The sequence below is a fragment of the Peromyscus maniculatus genome, chromosome 1 (genome assembly GCF_049852395.1).
Source record: "Peromyscus maniculatus bairdii isolate BWxNUB_F1_BW_parent chromosome 1, HU_Pman_BW_mat_3.1, whole genome shotgun sequence".
In the NCBI taxonomy this organism is placed as follows: Eukaryota; Metazoa; Chordata; class Mammalia; order Rodentia; family Cricetidae; genus Peromyscus; species Peromyscus maniculatus.
Genome location: NC_134852.1, coordinates 150,131,949 through 150,159,114, shown reverse-complemented (window position 1 = coordinate 150,159,114; position 27,166 = coordinate 150,131,949). Strand labels below are relative to the sequence as shown.

At 48.2% G+C, this 27,166-nt stretch overlaps 1 protein-coding gene across 5 annotated transcripts in view; it reads left to right on the top strand.

The window, feature by feature from the left end:
* Cfap46 (cilia and flagella associated protein 46) overlaps window positions 1-27,166 on the top strand; it is a 92,419-nt gene that overhangs the window by 45,276 nt on the left and 19,977 nt on the right. For all 5 annotated transcript variants that reach the window (XR_013045885.1, XR_013045886.1, XR_013045884.1 and 2 more), the window contains 15 exons: window positions 38-221; window positions 3,735-3,903; window positions 4,527-4,732; window positions 5,206-5,517; window positions 5,787-5,936; window positions 7,905-8,053; window positions 8,724-8,822; window positions 10,760-10,892; window positions 12,494-12,640; window positions 15,635-15,835; window positions 15,948-16,054; window positions 16,741-16,917; window positions 17,944-18,079; window positions 25,291-25,479; window positions 26,360-26,552. Coding sequence is in view for 2 of the 5 variants with exons in the window: in XM_076554685.1 (XP_076410800.1) it covers window positions 38-221; window positions 3,735-3,903; window positions 4,527-4,732; window positions 5,206-5,517; window positions 5,787-5,936; window positions 7,905-8,053; window positions 8,724-8,822; window positions 10,760-10,892; window positions 12,494-12,640; window positions 15,635-15,835; window positions 15,948-16,054; window positions 16,741-16,917; window positions 17,944-18,079; window positions 25,291-25,479; window positions 26,360-26,552 (2,552 nt within the window). In the remaining 3 variants the exon portion in view is untranslated. The remainder of the gene's footprint in view (window positions 1-37; window positions 222-3,734; window positions 3,904-4,526; window positions 4,733-5,205; window positions 5,518-5,786; window positions 5,937-7,904; window positions 8,054-8,723; window positions 8,823-10,759; window positions 10,893-12,493; window positions 12,641-15,634; window positions 15,836-15,947; window positions 16,055-16,740; window positions 16,918-17,943; window positions 18,080-25,290; window positions 25,480-26,359; window positions 26,553-27,166) is intronic.

The window sequence follows — 27,166 nt, the reverse complement described above, 5'->3', positions numbered from 1 at the left end:
TAGTATCTCAGCGGACCCGTCCTTCCCTATTCTTTAGCTTGATTTTCAAACATATGGTCATTGTGAAGGCCAAACTTGGCCAGAACTTTACCATGGAAATCCAGAAGTTCAAGGATGAGAGCGAAGATTATTTGGCACACATGTGGTACCGTCTGGCCCAGAACTCGAGGAACATCTGTGGGGAGCTCACCTGTTATCAAAATGCTATCCAGGCGCTGCAGGTGTGTATGGTGTTCATGTTGGCTGGCGATGGTGGGGTGGATCTGTCTCTTGGTTACAGAGATAATCATATGAACAGCTTCAGAATTAGGGACTCACTGGGTCAGCTCAGAGGAAGCCACTGCGTAGTAAGCCCTGGCTGAGGCTGGAGACTACCTTCTGCCGATTTGTCCCTTAGTCACCCATCTTGGAAAGGAGAGAGTGGGGAGAGCCCTGAGGCAAACGCCTGGGCTCCCTGGATTGCTAGCGAGCAGGGCTCTGCATGCAGCAGGCTGGGACAGGCAGGTCTTGTCCCCACTACCAAATTGCCAAAACAGACATCCCATTCCGAGCACTTTAGTGGGAGGGCGCTCTAATTTCTGAGTCGATGACAGTGGTTCTCACGACTGAGGCCCACACAGGGTGCCCTGGAGCCCTGAGTGTGGGACCAATGGTGTCCTGGGCCTCAGAATTGAAAAGTCTGAACTGTGAGGAACCACCTTGGAAGGCTGGTCTGTTTCCCAGGTATTGGTAAAATTATTTTGGCCACTCCACGTAGTTAAAAGGATATTTATTTAATGGCGTAACTCACAAATTAAGGGATAGGTAGGTCGCAGGGTCTGGGGAAGGTGTATCGCAGTCCAGCGGTGTTCTCTGGAGCTCTGCTCGGTCCACCTCCAATGTTCAGGGTCCCGGCACAGAGAGAGCGCACAGAGAGAGCGCTGGCCCATTCAGCTCTCAGGTCTCCAGGCACCTCCCCCCGCCCCGCCTCATAGGCGTGACAGTTGCCAGAGTCTCAATGGGGGTTGGAACTTCCAGATCCAAGCTGGAATGGCTACCCACTACACCCAGGCCCTAGCATATTCCTGTGGTGAGGTCCTGGGCCCTGCAAAGACCAGCTCTCAACAAGGGACCGAGGTCCGTCTCAGGGCATGGGCTGTGGCTGCAGAGGCCTGACACTAATGAATGCACTTAGCTCCTGCCTGGAGACCAAGTAACTGGTCATCCTCAAGTTTCCCTGCTGGGTTTCAGAGTCAGGCAATATGTGGGCATCTCGATGAGGGCACTGAAAGGGCAGCCCCCCTGAGAAGGGGAAGCCGTCAGGCTGGCCTCGAGGAAGAGCAGAGAGCTCAACACGTTCAGCTGGACACTGAAGGGATAGCTGTCTTCCCTGACCTTGAGTCTCATCTCTGAAATTTGTTTGTATGTACTTATTATTTAAATGTACTTGTGCATAAAATATGTGTGTGGTGTGTGTATATGTGTATGCATGCTCATGTGTGCAAATGTGAGCATGCACACACCATGGCATGTCTGTGGGGGTCAGAGGACAACCTCATGTGCCAGTCCTCACCCTGTACCTTATTTGAGGCAGGATCTGTGCTCTGCCGTGTGTACTAAGGTCGCTGACCCACAAGCTTCTGGGCCTTCTCCTGTCTTGGCCTCCCATCTTGCTGTAGGCAGGCTGGTATTATAGATGCACACTGTCATGTGTGGGTTCTGGGCACTCAGACTCTGGTCTTTACGTGCGCACAACAAGCGCTTTATCCACTGAGCCATTCCTCAACCCCTTGAATTCTCTCTCTTTCCCTCCCTCCCTCCCTCCCTCCCTCCCTCCTTCCTTCTTTTGGCACAATACAGCCTGTAGTTGGTTCTCAAGGCCGTCACCACGGTCTGTTGTGGACTATTCCATCGCCCTGCCCCACCCCCACATGGTGTCTGTTAGTACCCACTCTCCTCTCCAGCCCCTCCTGCAGCCAGACATGGCTGACCCAGGGTGCTGCTCCGGACTGTTCACAGAATGAAATCGGGCACACCATGCGGCTGTCATATCATGATCTCATCATGTTACAGTCACACTGTATTGTATGACTGTCCTAACTCTTTCTTGTGACTAAGCAACACTCCTTAGATAGACATGCACTTGGCTTGTTAGCTGTCTGTCAGGCTCTTATATTGTTTCTCATGTCATTAGTCTCCAGTGAGTCGGGCTTCCGTGAACTTGCATGCACCGTGTTTTTTGAACCTATGTTCTTGGTTCCCTTGAGAATGTATCTAGGAGTGGAACTGATGAGTCACACGATGACTCTGTGTCTAGCTAAAGAAGAGCCACCCGGCTGTGCCCTCGTGGACTAAACTTTTTTCTTAGTATTTCTCGTAGTACAAAGTTTTTAATTGTGATGAGGTCGATGTCTATTTCATCTTTTGTCACTTATATGTATGATATTATATCAGAGAGGCCATTTTCCTCCAAGGTCCAGAAGGTGCATTCTTTGTTTTCTTCAGAGAACTCTGTGATTACAGACCCTCTATCCAGGGGGCCTGTCCATTCTTAGTTAGTGTATGGGAGGCAGGACCAGCCTCATTCTTTAGCTGTAGACTCTCTACTCAGCCTTACACGGTGTGATGAGAGGATTATCCTTTCCTCCTTAGCCCCTCTATGAGACACCCATGCTTCCCCAGGCTTGCACAGCTTCTGTCTAAGTCATGGCTCCCATGGCACATTCGGACTCCCTCTTACCTCCGGAAGATGCCTTCTCCCTCCTCCACTGGGATTCAGGTTCCACTGGGCCACCTTAGGCCCTGCACCCTGCCAGGGGTTCACATCCCACCTGTCCCTCAGGATGCTGTAGCACTTTCTCCCCCCAGAACCTTTGCTCCCCCTTCCTCATGAGGCCTGTTCCCGCTGCCGACAGCATCCCTGTCCGGATTGCTATGCCTCACCTGAGACCATCCCTTGGGCACTTTTTTATGTTTGATTTTCTTGCTTTCAGCCTCATGCAGGGGTGAGCACAGACTAGCCTTTCATGGGCATTCTTTTCACAGTGAATGAGAAAGTACAGGCAAGCACTCAGGAAAGCTACAGAGTCAGCCCTAGAGGCGAGAAGTCCATGACTCTAGGTCCTGAAAAGTGTGGGGGTGATGCCTTGAAGGCTGGGCCAAGGAAGAGGCCTGGAAAGGAAGGGAGTGTGCAGCAGGTCAGCACACTAAAGCTCTGGGCGGTACATGGGCCAAGTGTGTGCAGTGCCGCATCTTTGGCTGTAGTTTCCCTGACACACCCTCCCCCAGGCCCACAACGGGCCATGGAAGCTGTTGACAGTTTAGGAAAAAGCTGTGCATGCATGGGGAAGAAGGTATGGGGCCCTCAATAGAGGACCTAACCCAAGAACCACACATTCAAGGCTTCAGATTAGCCAGACCGCCTTGCAGTGAGCCCTGCTCAGCATCCTCGGTGTTGTGATGGAGACTTGGAGTAGTGTGAGGAAATACAAGGCCCAGTGGGACAGGTAGGGCACACTTGCAAAGGATGCAGAAGACCTGGGGGACTTTACCAAATTCTTGTTTTTCTACCATACTTCTGACCACAGCTGGAGCCCTCAGGGAACCTTGGTGGCCAGTCCCATCTTTCTGGAGGGGGACTCCATGGTAATTCTAGAGTGACATGAATCATCAAGTCTTTTGCTGCTAAAGGTGGCTTCCCCATGCTAACTAATGGCACATTGACCTGATTGGTTCTTTTCTGTCTTGTCCCAAAGAAGCCAGAGAGCAACTGGCAGAAGGTAGATTACATCGTGGAATTCAGTGAATGGCTGTATTACAAGCAGTTCCCTATGGAAGAGGTGGTTGCCCAACTTGAGTGGGCAATCGAGATTCTGCTGTCCATGAAACCCACTGAAGACGTCCCTGAGCAAGAGCCCAAGGAAGGTGAGGATGATCATGCTGGCTTGTCCTGACCCACACACTGTAGGCCCCATCTGGGCCCACGACAGCAGGACATAGTGGGACTGTTGCTGGGCTGCCATGCCCTCTGGGATAGACAGGCCTTCATTTTTGGCTTACAGCAGGTAGGAGTGGGGGAAAGATACAGAGAGGGAAGGTCCCAGAACTTGTGTGAAGGAATAGACAAAACCCTGTCCACTCAGCATTTAACCCATACAGCTGAACACAGCAGGTCAAACCAGCTAGGAACAAACAGAGCAGGCCAGCCCATGGCCTATTCTGACTGGTATAAAGGTTTCAGGACACCAGCTGGCCACCTGTACAGGTACCAAGCCCAAGGCCAGCAGCTCTTGGCTTCCCAGTAAATGGGTCTCCCAGAAAATGACTCCCAGACTCAGAGAGAGAAGTCTGGGTCACAGGAAAGGCTAAGTAGAAGGTGTCCCTGCTGGAGAAACTCCAGTCTAGGGCAGGTAGCTGCACACTGCTAGGTACCTGGGGACAGACAGGTTGTTAGGTCACTATCACAGGTCAGGAGGGGAGATAACCCAGGGCCTGCAGGAGCCTAAACCTGGTCATGGCCCCAGGCTCATTCCCACCATGATGTGCAGGGCAGGCCTCTCCTGCTCAGTCTCCTGCCAAGAGTGCAGTGTCCTTGAATCTGGAGACCGTCTGCTTGGACCAGTTTCGAAGTGTGAGGCAGTTGGAGGCCCTGGCCCGTGTGCACATCCTTCGGGCCTTGATGGTGTCCCCAAGCTCTTCTTCCTATGAAGATGACTGCTTCATGGCCTACAGCTTCCTCAGGCGCATCTGGCAGGTAAAGGCAGGCTGGAGATATGGTGCCAAACAGTGGAGGTCTCCACTAACCCCGTCCTCCACCCCCACACCCCCCCTGGGAGGAGACTCTGAAGGGCTTGTTGCTGCTGATTCGCCCCTCCGTAAAGGCCTTAGAGAAGCACACAGACTTTTTTTTTTTCTGCACCGTCCACCTCTTCTTCTGTGCAGAAAGATGCATCAGCATCTCTCTTGGCCCTGCCACACTCGTGTTTTTTGAGGATCCTTGAAGAGGATGCTTCCCACACCCACCCCAGCTCTGCTGTCCATTCACCACAAAAACTTGTAGGTCTGGGTCACTGATCAGACTTGCTCTGTGCTGTGGAGGCTCCCGGGTTTGACCATGGCTGAGAACAACACCCTCAGACCTAACAGCTACCCCCAGCCAGGTGCAGAAATGGGAGATACAGGCCTTACTTTTCATGCTCCCAACTCGTATTTCCTCCCCCACCCCAGATTTCCTTGGTATCAGGAGGAGAACTAATTATAGAAAAAACTTTACAAGTAGTTAGTTCACAATTGTTACTGACAAAAAAGGAGAAGGAAAAGGAGAAAGACAAGGACAAGGACAAAGAGAAGGACAAGGAGAAGAAGAAGGAGAAGAAGAAGGACAAGGAAAAGGACAAGGAGAAAGAGAAGGAGAAGGAAAAGGAGAAGAAGGAGAAGGAAAAGGAGAAGGAGAAGAAGAAAGAGAAAGAAAAGGAGAAGGAAAAGGAGAAGGGGAAAGAGAAGGAGAAGGAAAAAGAGAAGATCAAGGACATGAAACAGGTGAGTGGTCCACATGGTGTATCCTCACCTGAGGCGGGAGGTGGAAGGTAACAGTCATGGAGCCTGAACCCCAGCTCCACTGTTGGGGGTCTTATGATCATCCCATGCCTCAGTTTCCCCTTCTGGAAGACATGCTGTCCCCACTCTGGGCCACAGCTTCCAAACACCGTGCCAGAGGCTAGCAGCCTGTCCTCTCCATATTGTGCCACAGGAGCATCCATTTCAGAACTCCATGTTTTACAATAAACCTTGCTTTCTCCCATTCACAGATTTCAACCCCGGCTTCCAACAAGCCACCTGATTACATCCCCACCAGCATAGAAGACTGGGCCTCCTACTCCTGCCCTGAGGATCTGTTGTCTGTGTTCAAGCAAGACAGGAGCGACACCACTGTTAACGCATCCAGTTTCCAGAAGCCGGTGAGTGGATCTGAGCAGCCAGCCAGAGCTTTGCCACGGGCCTGACAAACCCAGCCTCTCTCATTTAAAGCTTCTACACTCAGGGCTATACCTTGGACAGAGCCTCACCCTAGTCAGAGAGCACAATCCCTTTAGATGTAAAGTCACACTCAGACGTTCCATGTATTAAGAGTCCATGCTCTTGGGGGTTCATGGTCCAGCCACCTTCTGCCTGGTTGGGGCTTCACAGGGATGGAATTATTCAGCATATTCCTCTGGGTCAATAGGTTGGTGGGGTTTGCCCATGCTATTTGGGGATGACTATTTTAGTTCCTTTCAATGCCACCGTGCGTACTGCAGTGAACAGGCCTTGGTGTGTCTGCCCACTCCTCTGCTAATGGACATTGTGTTCACGGCTCTTACAAATGAAGCATCTGTGAACACCGGTGCCCACATTGCTGGACCACAGTATGGGAAGTTTTCCAATGATGATGAACATTGCTAGTTGGCAAATTTCATCCCAGGGATGCTGTGCTGACTTCCACTCCTGTCCCTGTGGGCGGAGTTCCTGCTGCCCACATCCTTGCCAGCCTGTGCTAGTGTGCATGCGATGGCATCTCCCATGGCTACGGTGAGGCTGGCTGCCCTGTCAGCCTGTCCTAGCCCTTCCTCTTCTGTGATATGTCTGGCCAGCATACCGCCATAATTTAGCAAATTTTCTTTTTTCCTATAGAATTGAAAAAAAGCACAGGCCTTTTCTGAGAGGGACACTCTGCCAGTCCTGTACATGGCAAGTCACAAGTGACTTGCCTTTCTTCCCATGATAGGGTCTTCCGTGTAGAAATCTTAACCTTAGTGTTGTGAAAATTAGGAATCTTTTCCTCCATGACTGGTGCTTCCCTCAGTCCTTTTTAAAAAAACAACAACACTGTTTCCTTTTCTGAGGTCAGAGATAGCATCCTCCAGTATTCTCCCCCAAGGCACAGGTATTCTTCACTTGTATAGCCTCGTGTCAGATTTGGATCTAGTCTACCTTACATGATCTGTGTGTACAGGGGCCAGGAACCAGCCAGCCTTGACACTAATCCTGGGCAGTGGGCCAGGCCACGTCTCTGACACCCATCTCCCTCCTGGTCTTAGTCCTGTGCTTTCCTATGTCCTGTCCTCTATCCAGTTACCAGAAAATCATGTTCAATATCTCATCTAATGTCTCCAGCACCCCATATACCAAGCCCAACACCAACTAGCTCTTTTTTTTTCTAGATACACAGTTGTATACATACACCAAGGAATTCTGCGTTTGGTGGATCATTAGTTTTAATTAGAAAAAAACTAAATGGAATATGAAATTAATGAATTAATGGATGTGTCTCTTGTGTGGCTCTTTAACAATACTCTGGTGCTAACAACCAAAGCATTGCATATGACAAAGCAAAACCTGTAATAACAGACAGGGAAGAAGGAACCCCACAAACCTGTTAAACACTCACTGAGTGCTGGGCACTATGCCAGGCAAAGCTGGGTGCATTAGCTAACATTTCTTGCTGTTGTGATCAAAATACCAAAGCAACTTGAAGGAGAAAGCATTTATTTTGGCCCACGGTTTGAGGGTACAGTCTATCCTGGTGGGGAGTCCCAGCAGCAGGAACTTGAGGCAGTTCATCACAGTCCATCAGCATTCAGGAAGCAAAGAGCAATGGTTGGTCATGCCAAGCTAGCCTCCTCTTGGTTCTGTAGTCCAGGGTCCTAGTCCATGGAATGGCCCTGCCCACACTTAGTGTGGGTCTCCTCACCTCAATTAACCTAATCAAGATAACCCTCTACAAAAGAGACTCTAACCTGCTCCAGCCAATCTCTTACAGGCATGCCAAGACTTGTCTCCTAGGTGATTCTAATCATGTAAAGTTGACAATCAGTGTTAACTGTCACTCTAGGGGACTAGTGTGCTACCCCTGCCTCTGACCACCCCTGTTTGCTGTGTTTATGCAGACGTACAGTTTGTACTACATAGACCACTTGGCCAAAGCCTTGCAAAAGATGTACCTTCATGAGCTCAGCATCCCGATCCTGCAGCTGGCTGTACTGATTGCAGATGTGGTGGTGGAGAGCAAGAGCCTTGCGGACCTCTACCACCTGCGGTTGGTACCTCTCCCTTACCTGAAGTGCTGAGAGTGACGGGGTTGTCCAAAACAACATAAAAACAAACAGCGCCCTAGATATTCATTCTGTAGCTGGCTGTGTGAATAATAAATCCCTAAGACAGCCAGATAATGGAATGGTATCTTTATTGAAGAATTTTGCCTGATCCTTAGAGAATGCCTTGTTTCCAGGAGATGCATACTGAGGTATTTAAGGATCGAGGGGTATTATACTTCCCACCAAGGGTCTAGAAGGAGAAATGGGGAGAGAATGGTGAGGAGGTCATGGTGACCGGCTCACTCAGGGAGGAGGGACACACGCAATGCTCGAGTATGTTTGCTTTAAACAAAACGTCAGTTGAATTTCCTGCTGGAGGCAAAGGCAGGGTTTGGCAGAGCCCATCTGGGCACCTGACTGTTAACCTCTGGCTCTGCCCCCAAATGCAGACATAGTGAGTAAAATGAGTGAGTGAAGGACAGAGAAAATTGCCACCTGAGGTTTCATAGAATCACCTAACACATTTAGCTTTAAATAAATTTTTGAACCAAAGTGCATTTTTTTTGTTTTGGTTTATCAGCTCTGATTAAGTACCCCAGATCCAGCATGACTTCCTTTGGAGGTGACAGCACCCTGTGTGATGATGGCTCTTCCCCCTGCCTTTCCCCTCAGACTTTTACAGGTGTGTTCCGACCTGAGGCTGCACCACGCAGCAGCTTATCATGAAGAGGTGATTGGACAGGCGTACATTGGGGACATGGAGCAGGCCAGGTGTGTACAGGGCTTGCTCCTGGGTGTGGGTCTCCTCTTTCTAGCCATATGCAATCCAGTCTGTTAAGGACAGTGCTGAGGAAACCCTAGCCCTGGGCTGTGGCTCCTCTCAGTACCAAGCCCATTATGGCTACTGGATCCTCAATCTGGACTTGGAGGCCCTGGGGGCAATTTCTAGGTAGCTGTATCTGGGAGGGCAGTGCATAGAGAAATGTGTGAGTCTCCTCCATGGCTTTCATGACAGGTTTTGGGAACAGATGAGCTGTGGGTGCTCAGCAGAGGAAAGGGAAGAAGGGTCGGCAGGACAGGTGGGGAAAAACTGTCCTTCACCAGTCCCAGTCTCCTCCCAGGGCGTGCCAGGAGTAATGGCGCTAAGTGATGGCTCTGGTTCTTTGGGTTACTCTGCAGCGCTTGTGACTGGCTAATAGTAGGCTGTCCAACAGTTAAATTAGCCAATTACAGATTCTGTGGCAATCCTTTTCAGACTTAGAGACCACCTAAGAATATGTAAGAAGGTATACATAGTCATATTATTGTTAATTGTTGCAACATGGCTTCCCCTCCCCCATATAAATTATATGATCATTGTTCAAATTTTAGAAAACAGGAAGAGAATAAACTTCACTATGGGCTCCATCCCTTGGTGGTAATCCCCTCTGGGGTTTTGCCGTTGTACAGCAGATCAGTTATGAAAATGTAATTCTGCTGCATACACTTTTTCACCCTGCAGCCTTGGGCAACAAATGTCTGTCTACAAAATCATGCCCATGCTGTTAGCACAGTCATTTATCTGTCCATCCCTGGACTGGCTGGGAGAGTGTTTGCTGAGTCCTCTCTGCCCTCAGATGGGGTCCAGAAATGCAGTTGTCAATCCTGGGAGAGATGCCTGCCTCTCCCTGCTCTTGGGTTCACTGGAGCACTCACTGTGCAGTGTGGGAGGCGCAGCAGGTGGGCTGCAGAGGAAGGCAGAGGGACTGAGACTGACGGCACGGGCTGGTGCCCATGGTGATACCAGGGCTAGGGATACAGAGAGGCCTCGGTTCCAAATGCATGCAGTTGGGGAGTCCAGGACAGTTGGATGAGCCAGACTTCTGGGGATCTGTGAAGTGGCATCATTGGGGTGGAAGTGTTGGATGCCCTGGTGGGAAGAACCCATGTGTGACGGAGAATTTGGCCAGACGGGGTTGAATGCTGTGATGCACTGGCCTACCTCCCAGTGGACAACTCTGGATGTAGTGTGGTGGGCGACTCCTGTCTCGGGTAAGTGGCAAGGGAGAAGGGGCCACCCTGCTGCTCTATAGGAAACCCTGAGCACTAAGTGGTTTTTGTCTTTTTGGAGGGGTTCCAGAGGCAGGTCTGCTCTACATACATTAAGCTTGAGATGCTCATTAAACCACACATCAGCTTGTCAGACAGTTGCAGAGAGAACAGGTGGCTGGTGTGGTTCTGGAAACCAGACAGCCGCCCAACTGGAGACTGTTGAGGCTTTCGTAGACATGTGTTGTCTTAGTTAGGGTTTCTATTGCTGTGAAGAGACACCATGACCATGGCAACTCTTATAAAGAAAACATTTAATTGAGACGGCAGCTTACCGTTTCAGAAGTTCAGTCCATAAAAATCATGGCAGGAGCATGGTGGCGTGCAGGCAGACGTGGTGCTGGAGAAATAGCCGAGTGTCCTACATCTTGCAGGCAACAAGAAGTCAACTACAGTCACACTGAGGGACACCCCCACAGTGGCACACTTCTTCCAACAAGGCCACACCTCCGAATAGTGCCACTCCCTTTGGGGGCCATTTTCTTTCAAACTACTGCATCGGTGGATCGCGGCTTCTCCTGGCTGTGTTAGCTTGTGTTCCTTTGACTGTAAATGAAACTGACCGTTGTCACCAGCCATTGCAGTTCTTCTGATGCATGGTGCTATCTCGCTTCAATTAGCTGCAGAAAAGAGATCACATTTAAAAAAGAGAAGAACAAGGAGCCGGTGATAGAAGACAGCCCGCTGACGCTGCACGAGCAGCTGGCTCCATCCCGCTCTATGGAGGTGAAGCCGCTGAGAGCTCAAGACAAGGTAGGCTGGCACTGCCATGGTGGGATCCAGAACCCAGGGGCAACACTGACTTAGCCTGGCTTTGCCACAGTGGAGTCTGAAGCCCAGAGATGACATTGACTTGGTTGTCGTGTAGGGCTGCCTTAAGAGTCAGCAAGCCGCTGCTGATTTCTGGAGTGCCTACTGAATACGCTCCTAGGCATGGTTTCATGGGAAACTTGGAAAGACCTGACCAAGTTTGTCCTACCCTGGGACCCCAAATTTCCTCAGGGAAGGCAAAAATTATATGTAAAACAGATCATCTGGGGCCTGAGCAGCAACTTAAATCGTCAGCAGGCTAGAGAGATAGTGTAGTTGCTTATCTAACATGTTTAAGGCCCTGGGCTCAGGCAAGGGGAAGTAAAATGAGGGAGGTTCCCTGTGGAGCCGAGTACATCTAAGGGGGTCTTGGTTAGACTCTTTGAAGCTCCTGCTGTCCTGTCACCGACTGGCTGTCCCCTTCAGTCCGTGTACAGGAGAAAAAGCCATCCCAAAGAAGCTTGGTTCCTCAGAGTGCCAACTCTGTAAGCCTGTTAAAGTCAGCACTTGGGGCATGGTGGAAAGTGCCCAACACTTGGGGTTTGTTTGGGAACCTGAACTCAGAAAATTCAGCGTCAGGGACTCAGTAACCCATCCACAGCGGGGCTCGGGGATGCTGGCGGGTACACAGGAAAAAGAGAGAAAAGCAACAGCTACGGACCAGGCAGCCCTGAGGGCCTCAACTGCTTCCCAGCTGGGCTCTCAGAGCGGGAAGCGAGCCTGCCAAGCCAGGCAGCTCAGCAGCGGCTATAATCACTAGTGGGAGAGCAGACGGAGTAAATACCGAGAGACCAGGGTCCCCAAGGCCTGGGGTGTTGGGGAGCCTTACTGGTCAGAGGTTACAGTCTCTCATGGCCTGGTAGCTCTCTTCAAGCTCAGAAGCATGGAAGACTCCCCCCATCCCCCAGCGAGACTTCCTGCTCTCTACCTGCTCTTATTTGGAGAAGGTCTCTTGGTCCAGAAGCCTGACCTTATATGAAAGCTGTCCCTAAGCTTGGATGCCTAATTGGTCTCTAGTGTGACCTTTGGCAAAGTTCCCTGCTAGACTCTCCCCATGTGGTAATTAGACATCGTGCTAGGGGCTTTACAAGAGGACCGTGCTTCCACGGATGATAACTAAGGCTTGTTCTAGGAGCGTTACGATAGGAACATGCTGTTTAATGCAAATTAGGTGATTCCTTAGCTACCATCCCCAATCCTATATATTTCCTATACTCTGGAATAAAACTGAGCTGACTCACTAAAGCTGCCTCCCAGAGAGCTCTCTCCATGGATCCACAAGCCTTCCGACCCTGCTCACTGGCTTCTGCTCCCTCCCGCCTCACAGCTGATGATCCCTGAGGTGTATCAGAAGCTAGACAAGCAGAAGCCAAAGGCCTGAGGTTCTGAGTAGGGCGCGCTGGGGATGTCCCTGTGGCAGTGCATCCTGCGACACACTGCCTTCACAGAGTGTTTCTGCTTCTAAGGCAGAGCACATCACGGGACACAGACTGGGGGGTTGGGGGTGGGGTGGGGGGATGTCTTAGGGCCATGGTGTCTCGCAGATTTTGAAGATAAATGGAGAGACTGGCAAGGGCCTGGATGGGACATCCTACCCCCAGCTGTGGATGCTCAAAGGGGAGGTCCTCCTGGAGTTGGAGCTGTACCAACCAGCACGGCTGCTCTTGTCAGAGGCCCAGCAGACTTTCCAGGTAATACTCCTTACCCATCTCCACTGTTGCCATCTTCACCGGGGCCTGAACTCTTCTGATGTATTCTTACTCCTCATCTAAGGACTTCAGGGACACCTGGCTTCTCAGAGTCTCCACTGAGTCCCCAAAAAGGCTCGAGTTAGCATCCTTCCACAGAGCACTGGCTTGGGAGCATTGGCTGTTCTCTGAGGAGCTGCCTACTAGAGGAACTTGTGTCCAGACCAGTGCCTACTCACTCCCTAGATTGGCCTTTTGGGTCTCAAGTCCCAAACTACCCTTGGCAGGGCTTTTCTATTCTGGACTCTGTCCCCGGTGAACAGCTGACCTTGACCAGTCTGGATTGAAGAAGCTGTTTGCGTTCTCTGCTCTAATGATGCCATTCTCCCAAGTTACAATCCCCATAACTCCTCCAAACCCCTATGGACAGACTTAGAATTGCTTTCAGTTGGGGGATGAGGCCAAGAATCTGACACAACCAGCCTGTGGCTTGTTCTGAAGAATTCAAGGAAAAGATGAAGATTCAACAATGATGGGAAAATGCAGTGTCACCAGAAAGCTGTAAGCTCAGGCCTTGGTCCATACAGTGAGAGCAGGGGTGCAGATACCAGAGAGGGAACAGGCATGAGAATAGCAGGGTTAGGACAGATGTGCAGGTGCTGGGGTAGAGGAACAGCTGTGCAGATGTCAGGAGTAAGACAGATGTGCAGGTGCCAGAGATGAGGCAGATGTATAGAGAAGAGGACAAGTGTGAAGGTATTGGAAAGGGAAGAGGTGTGCAGGTATCAAAGAAGGGACAGGCAAGGGGACATCAGGGAAGGAAAAGATGTAGATGAGTAAGGAGGGAGTGAGTATACGGTTATAGTGAGCAGGCAGATGTTCAAGTACCAGGGAAGGACTGTCCTAGTCAGGGTTTCTACTGCTTCAGTGAAACACCATGACCAAAACACCATGACCAAAATGCAAGTCGGGGAGGAAAAGCTTTATTTGACTTACACTTCCATATTGCTGTTCATCGTAGAAGGAAGTTAAGACAGGAGCTCACGCCTAGCAGGAACCTGGAGGCAGAAGCTGATGCAGAGGCCATAGTGGGGTGCTGCTTACTGGCTTGCTCCCCCCATTACTTGCTCAGCCTGCTTTCTTATAGAACTCAGGACCACCAGCCCAAGGATGACACCACCCACCATGGGCTGGGACCTCACCCATCAGTCAGTAATTAAGAAAATGCCTTACAGCCAGATCTTATGGAGGCATTTTCTCAATTGAGGTTCCCTCCTTTCAGATAATTCTAGTTTGTATGTCAAGTTGACATAAAACTAGCCGCACAGGACAGGTGTACAAACTTCAGAGATGTGGACAGGTGCTGTGTTTGCATATCAGGGAGGGGACAGGTATGTACACAGAGCTGAGATAACCTGTCCCAGAAGTGACTGAGCTGACAGCTGTAGGCCTGTGAGCTGACAGGTAGGCTGCACTCTGTTCGCTCAGTACTCTGCCATTGACTGTGGTTGCCCTGGCAACCTACATCTGTACCTGGCTTCCTCCTCCTCCTCTTCCCCTCTCCTGTAACTCACTGCAGCCAGGCATAGATAACATGACTAATGTCCCAGCTCAGGGGCAGGGCTAATGTGGACGTGCAGCTCTGCTTCTTCTGGTACCTTCCCTTCTTTGTGGCATGCTCAGACTCTCCCCATCACCCCAGCTCCATCTGTTGTGGGGTTATGTCCTTCATCCTCATCACCTGAGGCTTACTTCTCATCTGAGGGTGACTCTTCTAGGGCATCTGAAGGGATGCCTAGTGCTGTGGGAGTTTTCTCCTTCCTTTGGTGTTTAACATAAATCGCATTATTTGCCCTGGCATTTGCTACATGGCTGCCCAGGATAGGTGAGGATGAATGCTGTGAGCTGCTGGGACACCAAGTAATATCTATGTGTAGATTTGCCCTTGGGGCTTGACCCAGGAAGTCCTCTGCAAAGAGAGAGATCAGTTCCAGCAAGAACCTGGGAGGCCTAAGGGTCTGGTCTTATATTGCCTAGACAGGTCACCACATACCCTCCTCCAAAGAACACCCTCTGGCCCACATTCAGGCCTGAACTTACTCAGGCAGAACTACCACGAGTTGTCTGTTGATTACCTGACCCAGCTGACAGAACTACAGTGTGATGAGTCCATGCATGCTGTCTTAGTTAGGGTTTCTATTGCTGTAATGAGACACCATGACCACAACAGCTTGAGGAGGAAAGGGTTTATTTGGCTTATACTTCTATATCATTGTTCATCAAAGGAAGTCAGGACAGGAACTCAAAAAAGGGAGGAACATGGAGGCAAGAACAGCCGCAGAGGCCGCAGAGGGATGCTACTTACTGGCTTGCTCAGCCCGCTTTCTTATAGAACCCGGGACCACCAGCCCAGGGGCGGCCCCATCCACAATGGACTGGGCGCTCCCACATCAGTCACTAATTAAGAATAAATACATAGCCAGGTGTGGTGGTGCACATCTTTAATCCCAGCGCTCAGGAGGGAGAGGCAGGCGGATCTCAGTGAGTTCAAGGCCAGCCCAAACGACAAAGGAAATTCCAGGACAGCTAGGGCTGTTATATAGAGAAATCCTGTCTCGAAAAACAAAAAGAAAAGGAAAAGAAAGAAAGAGAAAGAAACTGTCCTACAGGCTTGCACACAGCCTCATCTTATGGAGACATTTTCTCAGTTGAGGCTCCCTCCCGTCAGAGGCCTTTGGCTTGTGTCAAGTTGACATATAACTATCATACATGGCAAAGCTGATTCGAACAGTAGCCTCCATAGAGAAAAGGCTGCCAACCTCAGGCAGCAGGGCAGAAAGACGCTGCCAGTACGACCAAAATCCTGCAGGGGCTGGCTCCTGTGGCTCCCGAGGCGCACTTTCCACCCCTGAGGACTATCACTCCCAACTGGTGGCTATGCCAACCTGAGTGGAGCTGCCCATCTGTCTATCGAGTATTGTCTGTTCCTGTTTTTAGGAGCTAGGAGATATCTGCGCAGAAGCACAGTGCCTGTTGTTTCTAGCACAGTTGGCCAACAAGGAAAAGAACCATGGACAAGCTATACTCATGATTGAGAGGGCCCAGCAGCTCGGTGGAGCTGAGGAGTTCTGGTACAATTCAACCTTGGCTCTGGCTGAGGCCATCTTATCCTCTGAAGATGATAGAAAAGAAGTCAAAGTGAGTTGGGGTGGCCAGTGGACAATGTGGGGTGCATGGAAGAGGGTATGTACTGAGGTCTTGTCCCCAGGCCCTGCTGAGTGACATGGTGACCTGTGACCATCATGTTTAGGTTTTCAAACTGTTTCGGAAACTCATAGATACATTCAAGGTTCTCCAGAACGAAAGACCAAACCGAGTATCCCTACTGAAATACCTCATCATGGAGCTAGAGGCCAGGTAATGATGCCTAGTCTACCAAAAGCTGTGGCTACTTCCCCCACACATTCCCCTTCATGCTATATGTGCCTGCTCTGCTCTGTGTGCCCCACATGCCCTCAGGTTCCTCTGAGGAGCAGGCCTGCCTTCTACTGTGTGCCTCAGAGGAGTCATGGCTTCCTCCCAGACAGCCCACATTTCCACTGTATCTTCCCTATGGTTCCTGGAGCCTTTGGACTCTGCCCCTTTGTGGGGAGCTGTCAGAGGACCTCTCTTCTTCCATACATGCCAGTATAGACTTCAAGTCACATCACCGGTCCTTTTCCAGGACTCCTCTGAGCTCATTGACCACAAATGCAGGGATCCTTGCCTTGTTTCTGCTCTGATTCCTCCCTGGAAAGTGCTGTGAGTGAGCACTGTGTCCCACCAGCTGGTCCTGATGTGAGTCTGTAAGCAGTCTCATATCAGCACGGTTTTCTGTTTTCCAGGGGTGAATCTGGTGCCTAGGTAGGATTATTAGATTCCAACTACATTGATCCAGGGCCAGGGGTGCATGATGTCCATCTTGGCGGGAAAAGGCTCATTGGTATTTGATTCAGTGTCCCTGGGTAGACACTGGACAGAAAGAGGGTTGCTATGTCTTGGGCTTTTGAATATGGAGGAGAAACTTCAGTCCCCACCATCTTGAGGAGATTTCTGACCAGCAGGTGTGTGACACTTCAAATCCAGCTTGCCTGCAACTCTGTTGACGGAGAACTTCTTGAGCACCCACTTTTGCTGATGGACCTAGAAAAGCACCTGTTGAAAGTTGAAGAAAACTTCATACGCAGTGGCTACAAGAAAAAATGTGTCGACTTAAAACTAGAGCATGCAAGGATAAAGAAGTAAGGATGTCACCACACACTCGATGGCCACAGACTCCACCCATGCCACTGGAGCTGCCTACTGAACAGGGTCCACCTGTGAGCTCCCCCAGACAACCCCTGCTCCTCCCCAGCCTCAGAAGTGACTAGAGCCAGCTCCCTCCCCGGTTTTCTCCCTGCCTGACCCACCACTGCAGTCCTGCAGGGTCCCCAGCAGCTGTTCGCCACCGCTGTGCACTCTGATGGGCATGTACGCTCCTCCCACTGCAGCCCCCAGTGCTCCTCACAGTGTCTCTGCCTGCCCTGGGTACCCGCAAGCCTTTTACACACGAGCAGATCCTGAGTAGGTGTGACCCTGCCTTCAGGAGCCACGGTCAGCCAACACCCACGTCACATCCATTACCACAGGTGTGCTGAGGCACCATTGTGGGCCACCAGGAAGGCAGGAAAGTGGGTAGCTGAGCCAGCAGGTGGAGACTGGTGTGTTGCCACATCCCTGGGTCACCGTTCAACATCCTGGTCTAAGATGTGTGTAGAGGCTGGGGAGGTGGCTCAGTTGGCAAACCCCTTGCCTTGCAAACACAAGGACTTGAATTCATTCCCCCAGAATCCATACAAAGAAGCCAAGAATGGCGGTGGACCTTTGTAATGCCAGCTCTGGGGAGACAGAGACAAGGGGATCCTCGGGGATTGCTGGCTAGCAGTCTAGCCTACTTGGTGAATTCTAGGCCCATGTGATACCCTGTCTCCAAAGAAAGGTGGACAGCACCTGAGGAACAATTCCAGGCTTGATCTTTGACCTCATACATGTACCTGCACACATAAACAAACATATTTACATACACATTGAAAATAAATAATTAAAATGTACTGAAAATACCTTTATGTGTAAAACATTTAACTGCAAAATTTTTAGGTACTGATATTATATACCATAACTATGTAGAAATTATATATTATATATTACTCAGTGTAACATGTACTGGTATAATATATTAATTAGCTTTAACATCTTTATTCTAAATTCCACTCTTATATTGCATAAAGGTTATGCGCTCAAAAGGAAAAAGATGGAGAAGAAAAAACTGCCTATTGGCTGGAAGTGTACAACTTGTCCCAGGAAGCTATAGATGAGGAAGAAGAACTATTTCACAGAATCCAGGGGATACTGTCCCTTCAAGATGTAAGTATGGAGCCTGCATGTCCCAGTCATTTCTGTGTACAGGACAGCACTGCCTGACAGATCTGATCTTAAAGCAAAACCAGCCAGGTGCAGTGGGGCATGCCTGAAATCCTGGTATTTGGGAAACTGAGGCAGGAGAATGGGGAGTTCCAACTTAGGCTACCCAGTGAGGCCCAGTCCTATAAAACTACACACACACACACACACACACACACACACACACACACACACACACACACACACAAAGACAGAGAGAGAGAGACACAGAAACAGAGATGGGGGGAGAGACCCCAGTATATATTTTCACAAACACATATATAGGGTATGGATCCATAGTTCAGTCAAGAAAGTTGTGTATATTCTCTGGGCCTCTGGACCTCTGCCTCCCCCACCTTGAACCTCAGCATCTTCTGCAAGATCCAGTCTAGAAGCTGGAAATAGGTATAGCAGAGAAACTCACCTTCTACCCCTAGACCCTTCGAACCCCTATTGCCAAAAAAGTAGATGTGATGGCTTGTGTTTGTAATTGCAGCACTGGAGGGGGGATGGTGGATTCCTGGACTCCCTGGCCAGGCATCCTGATACACTTGGTGAGGTCCAAACCAGCAAGAGACTAGGTCTCAGAAAACCAGGTAGATGGTTCCTGAAGGACAATACCTGAGGCTGTTCACTGATCTCCACATGAATGTCTGCACACATGCCCACACATTCGTACTGAGCATGCACACCTATACAAGCACAAAGCTCCTGATTTTTACTAAGGTAGAGTAACAATAACCAGACTCATGCACCCATACAAAACAATTAAAAAGAGAAAACAGACAAACTACACAAAACAAGGATTTTCCAAACCCCATACATCAACCATGCCAGTTAGTGATCCCTGTGCTTGAGTCCCAGCTAACTGCAGCTACAGATGGAATTAGGTAGAGCCTAGGTGAAGACCTGAGTCAAATCCTGAGAGTCTAGGGAGAAGGAGGCAGAACAGAGCCCATGGAAGAAGAGCACTGCTCACAGATGTCTAGGGGATACCCCAAAATATCTCTCTAAAGAATGATCACCCAGGATGAAGTGCATGAGGCTGAGAAAGAACCACCTGGAAGGATTACAGGAAGTGCACCTGTGCTGACTGGGGGGTCCTGGGAATGGGGTGAGAGAGGTTCCAAGGCCTCAGAGAGCGCAGAGGGCCTGACCTCAGGATTTAGCAGTAAGTAAGTAAGTGAACCCAACTATGTGGTGCCTACAAGAAAGCCATTATGAACACAAAGACAAAAACAAATAGAAGAAAAGTAAAACGCTGGGAGGAATCTCCCAGACCAATACTGATCAAAAGACAGGTAGAACATTACCAGGAATGAGAATATTTATCTCATAGTGTAAACTAACCAAGAAGAAAGTTAACTTAAACACGATGACCATAAGAGAGTTTTAAAATATATAAGAAGCAAACATTGATCTTTAAAAAAAAAATTGCTAAATCTATTAAAGCCAAAAATTTCAGTGTCCTTCAATTATTAGTAGAACAAGTAAACATGAAATCAGAAAACAATGAAAAGATTAAAATGTTGTCAACCAACATGACCCAACAGACATGTTTTTAATGTTTCAGTCAACAATAGTGGGATACACTCTCACACAAATGTGGACTGTCTTCCTACATAGGCTATACTCTGAACCCTAAGATGAATTTCATTAAATTTGAATCATACAAAGGATTGTATGCAGCTAAACTGACCATCAAAACCAGGAAGGAGGGGCTGGAGAGATGGCTCAGAGGTTAATAACGCTGACTGCTCTTCCAGAGTTTCTGAGTTCAATTCCCAGCAACCACATGGCGGCTCATCACCATCTAAAATGAGATCTGACACCCTCCTCTGACATGTAGGCATACATGCAGACAGAATATTGCATACATAATAAATAAATAAATCTTAAAAAAAAAAACAGGAAGCAGAGTAGAAAATTTATAGACACAGAAATTGGACTAGTGACTTCTGGGGATCAAGGACAGGAATAAGGAGTGACTACTAGCATTTGGGTTTCCTTGTAGAATGAGGGCAATGTTTGGGAACTGAACTAGCCATGATTGTACAAAACTGTGGAATCATTATGTGCTTTAAGTTTTAGATGTACTTTAGTGTTTTTCCTGTGATTATATGTGTGCTCTGCATGCATGCCTGATGCCCATAGAGGTCCAAAGGGCATCAGATCCTTGGAACTGCAGTTACAGATGGTTGTGTACTGCCACATGGGTGCTGGGAATCAAACCCGGGTCCTCTGCAAGAGCAGCCAGTGCTCTTAACCACTGTTATCTCTCCAGCCTTCATTCTTCAGATTTATTGATTCTGTTGATTGCTTTTATCTCAAATTAAAACTAAAACAAAACATTGTGTTCATGGAAAACCCCAAATGTTTGGAATGTAAGTAGAATACAGCTAACAACTCTAGGCCACAGAAGAAGCCAAAGATAAAGTGTTTTGAAATGGAGGGAGGAGAGGACACCAGGGAGTTTAAGATGTCGTCAGTGTAGTGCTTAGGGGGGAATGTGGAGCACTAAACCCCTGAGTAATAATGATAACATAAGGGTGATGGGCCAGAAGTCAATGAGCTCAGCCTTTACCTTAAAAATAAAAAGCAAACTGAATCCAAAACAAGTAGTAGAATAGGAATTAAAGATGGAGTAAAACATTCAATGAAAGAGATTCACCCTCTCATCCAAAACAAATCAATGAAACAAGGATTTTCAAGACCTTGGATATCCGATGGCAGTCTCTGAGCTGAGGTTCAAGCTCACTGCAGCTTTTTAAAGAAGGTCACAGCTGAGTGGTGGTGGTGGCGGCAGCGGTGGCACATGCCTTTGTTCTCAGCACTTGGGAGGCAGAGGCAGAGGAAGACAGATCTCTGTGAGTTTGAAGCCAGGCTGGTCTACAAAGTGAGTTCCAGGACAGCCAGGGTAGTTATACAGAGAAACCCTGTCTCAAAAAACAAACAAAAATGGAGAAAGTCACTTAAGTCAAAGCTGGTTCTTTGGTATAGATCAGTTGGTAAACTGAGTCAGACTGTCTATAAAGGATTTAAGTGCCAAATACCAGAAATGAGTGACCTAGCCCTGACTGCCTATATTCAAAGGATAGTGAAGAGACGTGGGAATTTTACAGTTGAGGTGAAATAGACCCATACTTGCAATACCCACTCAGAAAGAAATAAATGTATAGCAACTCTGTGAATGAGGGGAATTGAGTCTGTAATTGAAAACCTTATCACAAAGCATATGTAAAGCCCAGGCAGATCTATTGCTGACTCTACCAAATAATTTTTTTTAAATATCATTTCTGAGCAGATTATTTTAGAAGGTTGAAAGGGAGAAAATCTATGGGAAGTTTTCAAGTCTAACTCCAAAATAAGATACGGGAGGGTGTAGTGGAATGCACCTTTCTTTAATCCCAGAATTCAGGAGGCAGAGGCAGAAGGAGCTCTGTGAGTTCTGGGCCAGCCTGGTCTATAGAGTGAGCTCCAAGGCAGCCAGGGTTACACAGAGAAACTCTGTCTCAATTTTTTAAAAAAGGCTAAAGAGTTAAAGACGTTAAAGACATTACAAACAGACAAAAGAACAACAGAGCAGTGTTGCACAAGAATGTGGTTAACACCACAACATCACACCATGCTCACTGGTGACAGACGACTGATTCTTCTGTAGCTAAGGACTACGACAATGATATCTCATCACGTTTATTCAGCATTGTTGTGGAGGTTCTAGCCAATGCAATACAGCCAGAAAAGGAATTAAAACCATCCAGACTGATAGAAGGAACATGTAAGTAAAATACTTTTTCACAGATAACAGATTTTATAGAAATTCATGTAATATACCAAAATTAAAAACTACAAGTAGGCTAAATTAAAGTTAATGAACAAGTTTAGTTGAGTTTCAGGGTTATATAGTATATACATTATATTTCTTTTTTTTTTTCCTTTGGTTTCTCTGTGTAGTTTTGGTGCCTGTCCTGGATCTCGCTCTGTAGACCAGGCTGGCCTCGAACTCAGAGAGATCCTCCTGGCTCTGCCTCATGAGTGCTGGGATTAAAGGCGTGTGCCACCACCACCTGGTTACGTTATATTTCTATACAAAGAAAGATTAATTGTATATTAAAATTAAAGCAGTATCATTTATGACTACTTATAAATGAAACTTGACCTCCAAAATGTGAATGCCTATACTCTGAAAACAATAAAACATTGTCGAGAGTAGTTAAAGATGATTTAAATAACTGATAGCAAAAATCATGTTCCTACATCAGACGACTCAATATTGTTAAGATATCAATTCTTCCTTAACTATAACTAAGATTCCTACACATATTTTTTTTTTTTTTTTGGTTTTTTGAGATGGGTTTTCTCTGTGTAGCTTTGCACCTTTCCTGGAACTCACTCTATAGGCCAGGCTGGCCTCAAACTCACAGAGATCTGCCTGGCTTTGCCTCCTAAGTGCTGAGATTAAAGGTGTGTGCCACCACCACCCAGGCAGATACTTTTTAATATATATTGACAATGTGATTTAAAATATGGAAAGTCTAAAATAGCCAAGACAATTTCAAAAAAGAATAAGATTAGGAGCCAATGGTACCTGACTTTAAATCCTATTACAGAGCTACAGCAATCAAGACAGTGTGTGTTCAGTGGGAACATGAACAAACAGACCAATGGGACTAACCTAAGAATCCAGAAATAGAGACACACACAGAATCTCTAACAGAGGCACAACTCCATGGACAAAAGACAGTCTTTAGATGATGCTAGAACAACAGGAAATGCACATTCAAAAACCTGGACTTCCACTCACACCTCAGACTATGATGGGAAATACCTTCAAATGGGTCGTAAACCTGAACTGAAAGCCTAGAACCCACAGCAAAGTCCATTGGTAATGACATGATTGGCAAAGAAATGTACCTAACACATGATTCCTATAAAAGGAAAAATTGATAAATTGGTCTTCTCTTTAAAATACACTATTGCTAGGTGTGGTGGCGCATGCCTTTAATCCCAGCACTTGGGAGGTAGAGGCAGGCGGATCTCTGTGAGTTCGAGGCCAGCCTGGTGTACAGAGAGAGTTCCAGGAGAGCCAGAACTGTTACACAGAGAAACCCTGTCTTTAAAACAAGCAAACAATATAATATACTATCAAGAGAACAGTGAAAACAACACAGACTTGGAGAAAACATTTGCAAATTTATTCCTTGATAGCAGTAACGTATCAGTAATGCATTAAGAGCTCTCAAAATTTTAAAATGTTAAAAACGAGCAAATTATTTGAAGAGACATTTCCTCAAATGTGTGGAAAGCAAGCACGTGAAAAGATAAACATCATCCTTGTGGCATATGAATGAGTCTCAAAACAACCATACTGAGGCAAAGCGGACAAAAGGCTCACATACTATATGACGCCGTTTCTCTAAAGCTGATTTGTTGCACCACAGAATAGCTGTCACTTGGAAGAGGGGAAGGCTGTCTTGAGCATGCTATGCCAGAAACAGAGACAAACACATCTGTGTCTTTTTACAGCATGAGGATTTATTGAATAGAAATAAATTCACAAGGTTGAGGAGTGTTAATGGAAGCAATTTGCCAGATTAAATTTGCCTACTCCAGTAATCTGGCTGTGGCAAATGTGGGTTCTTATTCTCCAATCTTAATTACAAATATTAACTCCCATACCACACAGCACACAGTAGATACATCTATACATGCACATGTGTGGGTTACAGAATGAATACAAGTTAGCGAGGCTGCCGAAGGGGTCAAGAGGTTTCTGAGATGGACTGAGAAAAATTCAAGGGAGGTCTGAATTGAAAAGGAATCCAGAAAAGACGAAGCTGTTGCCATAGAGACTGGGCTGAGGAAGAGTCAGGTTTGACATCAAAAACCTCGTCAACTGTAGAGATGACAGGGCAGAACCAGGTCAGAGCAGGTTTAGGTCTGAATGGGCAAGCATGTAGACAGAGAGCTGGGTGCCCAAGCAGAGCAGAAGCCCCAAGGACAGTGGGAGAGTCTCTGCCTGTGAGTCCTTGATGTACACACACACCAGGTATCAGGTGATAAAATGGCTTGGACCATGCCATCACAGAGTTAGGTGTCCATCGCTTTATGGGGGGCAGGTGAGGGAGTCATGTCCTTTCCCTGGTTTGATGTCCTGTTAAGTTCTTAGGCCTAGTTTTCCTAATATAATTTTAATACACCCATATACTCCTACGGTCTCCATTCACCTCAGTAACTGTATAGAGGGACTTCTTTCTCCCAGGAATATTCCATTTATCAGTCTATGCTGCATGGGTGGGTCAGATCAATGGTGGTGTTTGTGGGTCCAGCCAGGAGTTCAATTATTGTGATGATATTTTATTTGTGCTCTAACAAATAAAGCTTGCCTGGGGATCAAAGGAAAAAGCCAGCTACTATATTAAATATAGATGCCAGGCAGTGGTAGCACATGCCTTTAATCCCAGCATTCAGGAGGCAGAAATTCATCCGGATTTTTGTGAGTTCAAGGCCACACTGGGAACAGAGCTAGGCATGGTGGTGCATGACTTTAATCCACGCACTAGTTAACCATAGAGGTCTGGAGGTCTGTACAAACAGACAGGAAGTGATAGAGCTGGGCAGAAAGAGGAAGTGATGTAGCTGAGCAGGGAGAGGAAGTAAGATGGCAGGGCACAGAAAGGCATACAGGCGTGAGTATACAGGAAGTAGCTCTCTTGGGCTGAGGATTTCCCAACGGTAAGAACTTGTGGCTGGCTTGTTCTATCTCTCTGATCTTTCAGCTTTCACCTCAATACCTGACTCCAGGATTTTTATAATAAAACCATCTAGCTATTTGTGTTACAAATTATCCTCCACCCTCAAAGCTGCTTGTGAAATGGAGTCTCTCAGGGCAAAGGCCCGGCCTGAAAAACCACTGCTTATGCAATATGGAGTAACTTAGAGTTACTCAAGAAAGCACATGGAGAAACCCAGAGTGTGAAGACCGTGTTCCTTTTCTTGGGTTGGCGATAGTTTAGCATCTATCGCCATGTCAAAATATATCCATTTTACACTTCAATTTATACTTCAAATGTGTGCTGTCTATGACGCATCAGCTATGGCTCGTCAGAGTGCTTACCAGTGATTGGTCTCCTGGGGAAGAGGGCCCTGCCTGACCCACCTCCCAACTGTCTCAGTTACAGAACATCAACTCCCCGCTCATGAGAAGGCTGGCCCGCCTCAAACTCCGCCTGGCAGAAACGTGCCTGGACATGCAGCAGCTAATCTGCAAGGAGGCCTTGGAGTTACAGCTAGAGCAGGGCTCCTTCGAGAGGCTGCTTGCAGACTTCCTTCTGAACATCAGCGACTACTCATCCATCGACTTGGTGACAGCAGACAGCCTTTGCTCATGTTCTCCCCTGGGGGCCTGCCAATCTAAGGGACCCCAGGCTCTGCCCACCCCACCCCCTGCCATGGCGGCTCTTGACTACTCCCACACCTTGGTGTGCAGCAAGGCATTGTCTGATCACCAAGAGGACTTAACAAATAACGAAGAGCTTATTGGAAGGGGTTTCCTATGTAGGCTTACAGTTTTCATTCCCAGGCCTGGGGGCTAGCACCCTGTCCCGTTCCCTCCCAGCACTGCAAACAGAGCACACTGAATAAGTGAATACCAATTTGGAAGAAAACCCTTCTTCCACTTCCTTTTCCTTCTTCCTTCCTTCCTTCCTTCCTTCCTTCCTTCCTTCCTTCCTTCCTTCCTTCCTTCCTTCCTTCCTCCCTTCCTTCCTCCTTCCCTCCCTTCCTTCCTTCCTTCTTTCTTCCTCCCTTCCTTCTTTCATTCCTTCCTTCCTCCCTTCCTATTTAGGCCATCCTAGCAATAGAACCCAGGACCCTGCACATGCTAGGCAAGCACTCTATCAACTCAGCTGTAGCCCCAGCACTTTCCCATTCTCTTAAACGTCATGAAATGAGTCAGGTTAATCTAGGGTGAACATAAATGAATCCTACAGTTAGCCTCTATCTATAATGAGTTCTGCTTTATATTAATAGTTGTCTTTTATGGTGCTTCCAATATCTAAGTCCTAGAGACCCCCTCCCCTGCCCCCATGCTACCACACAGGACTGCACAGAGCAAAGACATCAAGTACCCAGATGTTCCCTGCTAGGCAGTCCTAGAAGGCGGCTATCTGAGCTCTCTGGGTGGCTAGGTGGAGATAATGCAGCAGCCATTGGTGGTGATGGCACCTTCTTGTCTTCCTGAAGCAATGGTTCATGCTGAAGCGGACCCTGCCTCACACAGTACTGGCACAGCTAGAGAGTCTGCAGCCGCTGTCCGTGGGCTGCATGGACATCCGTGCTCAGCTTCTGGTCCTGGCTGGGAAGGCCCTCCACCTGCTGTCTGTGCAGACAGACCCTGTGTACCCTTCCTTCTGCTGGGAGGAAGACCTCTTGGTAGGTGTCCCTTCCTCCCCCTGAAGTCTAGTCCCTGATGGCTTCACATCGACTGTAGAACTGGGGTAGAAGAGGTGTTCCACCAACTCAACTAGGAAGGGTCTGGCCCTGGCATTTCTCTGTCTCAGTGGCTTGTGTCTGGTTGTGCACAGGCCCCTAGGAGCTTCAGAAAGTTCATGCACTCCCTGGGGTACACCTATGCCCTGGGTGTTGACCTCCATGCTGAGACCCACCAGGATGGATGGTGGTCTGCCTCTATGACCCTCTATATACCACAAAGCCTGAGAATCTCTGAGAAGGGCAGATGCCACCTGTTCCTCAGCTCCTCCCAGGGCCCACCCTCTTTTAGGGCTAGGTTCTCTGACAGAACCCAATTCAGAACCCTGGTAACAGCTCTTGCAAGCCTGCCTGTCCCTGGTCCCCTTCCTAAGAGCCTGCACAGAGGCACTTCTCCCCCAAGATGGCACCAGCCTCGATGGACAAGACAGAATGCTTAGCAGACAAGTTCCTGTAGCAGCCCTCACAACCCAGTGTAGCAAGTGGTGCCCCAGGACTCAACACACAGAGAAGCTCCCAGCCAGCTAGCTCTGAAGCCCTTGACTTAGTACCCGGGGTTGC